Here is a 7,279-nt window from a genome sequence, read left to right on the forward strand (position 1 = left end):
CGACATTGTTAATGTCTGTGTAAGCTAATACAGGGTTTATGAACCAGTATCATAAAGAGCAAAATACAGTATTTCTGTTCACTTAGTAAAAATTAGTTATCAATAAATGTGTACGCCTACTAATTATATAACATACACTGCATGGATGTAGGTGTATGTATGATCTTGGAAAATTTTTGGTGAGAAACAGGAAGCAATCACCAAGGTGACAGTCAAGGCAATGGTCACTAAATTAGCAAGTGGTGAGTTATTTTTCAGCAGTTCTTTGGCCACAGGTCTGACTATCTTGCTTAAATTAGTAGAGATTAATATTTGTTTTAATGGAAAATGCTGCACTGGGGAAACACAACAACTTTCACACTTCCTATAATAATTTGTTCCTCCAGCAGAATATGTGTTTCAAAATGTTGGCACTTTTTTCTTTACCTTCACTTTATAACTGATTGTTGTATGTGCAGCTACTCGCCTCAATGTTTTCTTTTGCAGGAATGCCACTCTTCCAAATAAATTCCATTTCAGCTTTTTGTCTCCTTTTGCATGCATTGCATGATAATTTCCTTTCTCACATGATATGGCTGAGCATCACAGGCAGCTGAATGTTGTCACCAAGCTATTTGGAAACCATAAAGAAGAGTTGTTGTGTGTTAAGAAACAGTGATTGATCTTTCTTGGTAGTTACTTTCTCTTCTTTCTTTTTCATCTTTTTAGCTGCTTCACTTGATAAAGCAAGTCCATTGGCTGAGGGATACTTACGGCATCGTTCTTTTCCATCATGTGCTAATTCTACTGTCTCAGTTGTTAAGATGACACCTCTTTCTTTTATACCTGGAGCAAAAATAACCAAATATCTTGGGATAATCAACATGTTTTTTATACGAGAAACTACTTCTTTACGTGAGGTGAGCTGTGTATCAGGGATTTGCACTTTGTTTATTATAATAATCAAGGCTAAGCATATAATGTCTGCAGACGTTTGAGTTGAGGTGTGGCATAGAGAATTGAGTTTTTTTTTGTCACTTGAGGCTAGGTGCTGAATGGGGATTGAGTTGTATCGTGTTGCTTTTGTCATAATAGAGCGTTTCTGTGTTCGGCATTGTTAAGAAAGGGCTGCTTACCCTAGGGCCATTGTTGATGGCTGTTTTGGGTATAATATTAAACCAATAAGTTCATAAACAGAACTATGTGAAAAAATGGATCTGACTGGCAGTGGGAGTTGGGACAGCTGGGAGTTGGGATCCGACTGGCAGTGGGACTCCTACAAGTTGTATTGCATTGCCCCAAGGTTGTGACAGAGTCAAAAGAATGGTCATTATATCCAACTTAAGTAGTATCGTCTCAGATTCTACAGAAGCATAATTAGCTACATTTGTGTTTGTATTGCTTTATACTTTGGTTATGGTAGTTGGTGACAAAAGGTAGTGGCCATTCCTTACTATTCATTTCCTGGAAGTGTAAATGATTCTTAGTCCTCGGTGTAAATTATTCTGTGTCTGCTACACAAAAAAAATAAAAAATGGCAGTACTCTGTCTGATGAAAGAAGAGCTCATTACTCAAATGTCAATTGAATATTGCATGCTCCTGCAAAGGTGTAGGAATATCTGAAAAGAATAGGGTGTATGTACTACACTTACTACAAAGAATATCAATCACAAATGGATAACCTAGTTGTGATTCTTTTAGTCAAGCAGTAAGTTCAATTAGTCTGTGTTTTATCTGTGATAGATTAAACAGTGAATGGGTTTCACATTCTGTACAAGATGCAATTTCAGATTTACTGAAATATTCAGTGGATAAAAACGTAAGGAGAGTATTCAACATCTTATTGCAATACCTGACATAAAATACTTTTTCTTTTTCCTTTTCCCCATTATAGGAGGGTGGTGTCAGTGGCTTTCTCCATGCTTTTATCGCTGAAGTGTTTGCGATGGTGAGAGCACACGTTGCAGCTTTAGGGGGCAATGCAGTTGTCTCATACATAATGAAGCAGTGTGTTTTCATGGAGAATCCAAACAAAAATCAGGTGAATTATTAAATGAAACTACAGTGCTCGTGTTAGTATGACAGAAATATTTTAAAAAAATAGAGATCCCTGTACAGCCATGTCTGCATAGCACTTCGGGATCTCTCATAATGTTTCTTTAAAGACACCGAGAACATTCTGAACACCCACATTAACATGAAACTGCAGATATGCTTCATAAATACTCAAATGGTATTGATGTTAAATACATAAAATACTAGATTTGCTAGGATGAAGTAAATGGTAGGAACCATAGAACACAGTAGTGCTCACATAGAGCACAGTAGTGCTTAGCTTTTCTGATGCTGCAGTGTTAGTATTTACATTATTTTCACATGGAATTAGTCCATTTTGAACACAAAGGGATTAAGCTTTATTAGAAGAGAAAACCACTGAATTTGGTTGTTTTGGTGTGTGAAATAAATTCAAAACAGTAGTGAAATGAACAACCACCCAGGTATTCCATTTTTGCTGGTCTTAAGAGAATCTATCTGCATGTTCAATAGCATGAGAGGATATAAAAGGGATATGGCAGAGATTGCCATACTTATAATAATTTGTCTTTCTAATAATTTGTCCTTCTGTGATCTCTGGCAACTTGTATCATCTGTTTAGTTATATGGTGCAGATTAAGTAATTATTTATTTTATGTTTGGTAATTGTATGTTGTCTTTTTTTTTCTTTCTAGGCCCAGTGTTTAATAAATGTAAGTGGAGATGCAGTTGTCTTTGTACGTGAATCTGAGTTAGAAATACTACCGGTGCAACCTTCTACAGTTGTTTCTCAACCTGCAAGTACTGGAGGAGATGTTACAACGTGAAGACAGAAAAGCTGAAATGGTCTCTGTCAAATAGATTGTTTAAAATATGGGAATGTTAGGTTTGCATCTTCAGAATCAGTATCTCCCATCAACATCATCAGCCAAAATCTAAGACAATCACTATATTTTGTCCTTCAGGTTTATGCAGTAGTCAGGACAGCATACTGGCAGGTATGCTCTGATTTTATTGTTAAAATTACAGGACCTTTCAAACCTATATGGCAAGAGAAGCACCCATAGAAAACTATGCATTGAAATAGTAGGCATCACATGAAAGTAAACAAAAATTCCGTTGTATTTTTCAGCTGTTCAGCAGGACCATGATAAGTTAAAATTCAGACCCATCTCTGAGTTTACTTATTGTATTATCTGATTCTCAGCTCAGTTTAAAGAAAAAAGGGGGTGGGGAGCAGATGGGAGGTAACTGAGAGTCCTGAATTAGCAACCTTTGCTGGAGAACCCAGAGATACAGGATAATAAAATGTGAAGCCTGAACTTATTTTAGATTGTACAGTGAGGAGAGAAAGAAGCAGCACCTAAAAGTTACAATTTGAATTTCTGCACAATAAAAATATTTTTCAACTGTTTGAGAACTGCTATGTTTTGTTTTGTTTTTAAATTGGTAGCATATGAAATATGTTTTGGGTGTCTTTTTTTTTTTTTTTTTTTGAAAAGCTATCAGACCATAATGCTCTTCTGATGATCCCTATGACTTAAATAAATAAATAAATAATGGGTTAGGTGCTGTTACAAGATTTCACTTCAATGTTGACAAAAAAAAATCTTTTTATATATGAGGTTCTATGAAAGAATTGTCATGAGGCTGATTACCTTAAGGAATGATTTCTTGCAAGGATGACATTAGCAGTTCTCTGAAAGTATACAGAGGTATAGTCTGGCCTCCTTTCCATTGGAGATGGGAAATGCTTGGCTAATTAGAGACAGACATATGGTTGCGATGCTAATTTCTGCTAGTTCTTCTCTTCCAGTACAGTAATTGGGAAATGAGGGTACTGCAAAAAAAGGAAATTTGTCATTTCTGGTAAATGTCTGAAAGGCAGTGATATTTTAGTATAAAAGATGCAAATCTTTGATCTGAAGATGCATTCTTACTTAAATCTGACTGTCATACATGGAACTTGAACAAACATGTAAACTTGAATGTAAATATTCTGCTTAGTGTTGAAATTAAGCAATGGCATGGTTATTTGTTAAAATATTTCATTGTAAATGAGCATGGAAATCATTCTTTGCACAATAAATTTGTGTAAAAAATATCTTGCCTTTTTATATGTATAATAGCTATGTTTACACTGGATATGTACTAAAAATGTCACGTCCCCTTTCTCCTCAGAGAAACATATATTTTTAAGTAGCATTACAACCTGGTTATTTCAATTTTGTTGAGTAATTATATTTAAAGTGTTTGAGTTTGGTGCTTACCAGAACACTTCTCTCATACAGCTAATTGTTTTTCTGAGTTTTGTAGCTGTTACAGCCAAAACTACCATAAGTTATATCATCAGTGAGTAGTTGCAACTCTCTTGATTATTTTGCAAGGGAAATCTTGTTCCCTTTGAAGCTGGTGGCAGAATAATTTGTGAAGCTCTTTGATCTGGCACAACAAGTTGTTTTCAGTATAAATAGTCAGCATTGCAATACTGACTGAAATAACAGAGTAGCTTTTTTGATAGAGGGGAGGGATTTGGTAGCTTCTACGGGAGTATCAATGCCATCTTTTTCATTTCGTAGCTATTTAAAGAAAGTTTACATTTTTCATCTACTGTGTTTCATTAGAGCTAGAGTAAACGCTTCCTCATCTAGAAACTGTAATTCTTTAATTGTTATTCCTGAAGTGACAAATATATATATAACTGTTACTAATTGATATCCAGCTTTCCTCATTAGTTCAACTGGATTAACTTAATCTGTAGGAAGTTATACACTTAATTTGCTCTATGCAGTTTCTTCTTTAAAAAACAACACACAACTAATACATTGAAATACATAGGGCATTATATCTAATATATTTCTCATACTTAAAAAAGATCTTGCGAAATTCAGGCAATTATTAGAGGATATTAGGAAAGGAAAACTAAAACACAGGGTAAATACGTAAGTGATCTGTGTGCAAAACACCTTTGAGGAGCTAAGTGCCTGCAACTTCTTTTCCTTAGCTAGTTCACAATGGCTGAAAATCATGAACTTTGTTTTTACTCCTTTAGTGATGATAAAATGATCAAAACTTTGATTGTGAGAGAATCATTGAAGTTCCTGCTAAAACAGGAGCTGTTAATGGAAGATAATCCTGTTTACTACTCAAGTGGGACTTCCAGATGCAAGGTGAAAAACAGTATTGAGATATTTATGGCTGAAGCATTGCTGCTTTGTCAGGAGTTTTTGAGAACAGCTGTTTGGGGATAGGAGCTAATGCAACTTGCTGCTTTCTCTTCTTTTGAGAAATCCAAGTTGACAGAGGGTAGAGTGAAAGCAGCCCTTCTTTCTGCAGTGGTTGAAGTGCCACCTTCATGGTGACTTGGAAGCTTGTGGAGAGCATTTGGTTCCTTTTTGTTGTTCATATGGGTAGATGGAAGCTTGGATGATTGATCTAAGGGAATAACAGAGCTTTCTTGACAAGCATATTATGAATATCTAGGCTAAATGCAGCATCTGCAAATCTGTTGAGCTTTAGGTTGCATGGGCAAGAAAACTTACTGCCTCACAGAATTTGTGGGTTTGGGAGGTAGGAGTTTCATCTCCTCTGCAAAACAGCAGTGAGGCAAATTAAGGGTAAGTGGCGTGCCTTGTCTGTAGATGAGTGTCAGGCTCTGGGGACACCAGCAGCTCTTACAGTCCCTGTCTGGCCTCCCCCAAGCACCCCACATCAGCCCCAGCCCTGGCAATGCCACAGCAGGGCTGGATCCAGCTCCCCATGGCCCTGCCTGACCACCCTACTCCTGGCTGCCCAGGCCCTGTCCTGCTGCCCCTGGGGGCCTGCACCACACGGGTGAGAGCTGTGTTTTGAGGTGCAGGCTGAGACAGTATTTCAAATGCAAAACCTGAGGTGTTCAGAGCTTGCCTGTGTTTATTGTGGGGAGGCTGGAGTGCGTGCGCAAGGTCTCAGGTGGCAGGAAGGGATGCTGCCTTTCAGGGACTCCTTACTCCTTTTCAGCTGTGTAAATTGTGCCTGGTGTGAGAGAAAGACGGGCTGCTAGTCCTCATTGTTACCAATGACCCCATCGGCTAACACTTTCCACTGGTAGACCTTAAGCGTTTCACAGAACTGGCTGGTATCTCACATTTTAACAGCTGTAGGAGCAGAGGTGTGAAGCAATGTGGTAAGGTCATGCTGGGAGCTGGTGGGAGAAGCAGGTCCCACTACAGACGTCAAAACGCTGTGCTTGTGAATAGGGTGCTAAAAATGAGAACTGGCCAAAGATGGATTTCTGTGGTGCTGGGTCTGTTGGCATTGTAGCTACACAATAAACACCTGGAAAATGGACCTGGGTCTTCACAAATGCAGCCACTGGTGATGTCTACAGATACAAACTTCATGTGTTTATCAGTCCCTGGGCAAATTGCTCAATGGAAGCTGGAGCTTTAAATTGTTGATTTCACTTTGGAAGTGGGCTTTGTTTCAATTGACCTGCAGGCGTTTAGCATGAAAATGCACATTCACATTAAATGGCTGACATTTACTTTTGTTGCAAAAGCATTTCATTAGTGCATATAGAAATATGCCCTTAAATTGTAGGGCGGGGAGGAGCTAGGGTGTTCAGTTACTGCAATTTAGGTTTTATTTTCTTAAAATGAAATGCTCTTAATGCTTCAGCCAAGGAGAATCTCTGCCTAGAAACCTTGTGAGACTTGGAAACATCACACTAATTACAACCTCGCACATGGAATATTCTCACACACACACACACCCCAAAGAGCTCTTAAGTTTTGTAGGAGGGCTTCTGAGCCCAGGAGGCTTTAAAGAGATGCCATTCCCTCCTGGCATGCGCACAAAAATCCAGAATGAGTAAAAGCACATGCACTTCCCTCCTCTGCCCAGGCTGCCCTGTGCCCTGTCCCTCCACTGCACCTTCCCTTCCCGGGGTCCCACCTGGGGCAGCGCTTGCCCCATCTGTCCCTCTGTCTGTGATGGACTTGGTTTGTCACAGCGCATATGCAGCTGCTCTTCGCTTTTGCTGCCGTGCCACAGGGCCGCTGTGTTTGGATTTGGAAATGCTAAATCCTGTTCACACTTCTCAGATGATGGCAGAGCTGTCAGAGTTGCACAACTGTAACTGAATTTTCAAGCTTTTACTGAAATTTCTGATTTTATTTATGTTTTGGCTCCAGTCCAAGGGTTAGTGCTGTTTGCATGGGTGAAAATGGCTTAGAGAAGGTGAAAAGAAAGAGATGCTTATTATTAAATTGTCATAATCCCCTG

At 38.6% G+C, this 7,279-nt stretch overlaps 1 protein-coding gene across 30 annotated transcripts in view; it reads left to right on the forward strand.

The window, feature by feature from the left end:
* Positions 1–4,118, forward strand: part of C2CD5 (C2 calcium dependent domain containing 5) — a 69,216-nt gene extending 65,098 nt beyond the window's left edge. For all 30 annotated transcript variants that reach the window (XM_068655413.1, XM_068655438.1, XM_068655323.1 and 27 more), the window contains 3 exons: positions 709–899; positions 1,875–2,021; positions 2,710–4,118. In XM_068655413.1, coding sequence (XP_068511514.1) covers positions 709–899; positions 1,875–2,021; positions 2,710–2,841 — 470 coding nt within the window. In that variant the 3' untranslated portion in view covers positions 2,842–4,118. The remainder of the gene's footprint in view (positions 1–708; positions 900–1,874; positions 2,022–2,709) is intronic.
* Positions 4,119–7,279: the final 3,161 nt, after the last annotated feature.

This window comes from Anas acuta, chromosome 1, assembly GCF_963932015.1.
Source record: "Anas acuta chromosome 1, bAnaAcu1.1, whole genome shotgun sequence".
Taxonomy (NCBI): domain Eukaryota; kingdom Metazoa; phylum Chordata; class Aves; order Anseriformes; family Anatidae; genus Anas; species Anas acuta.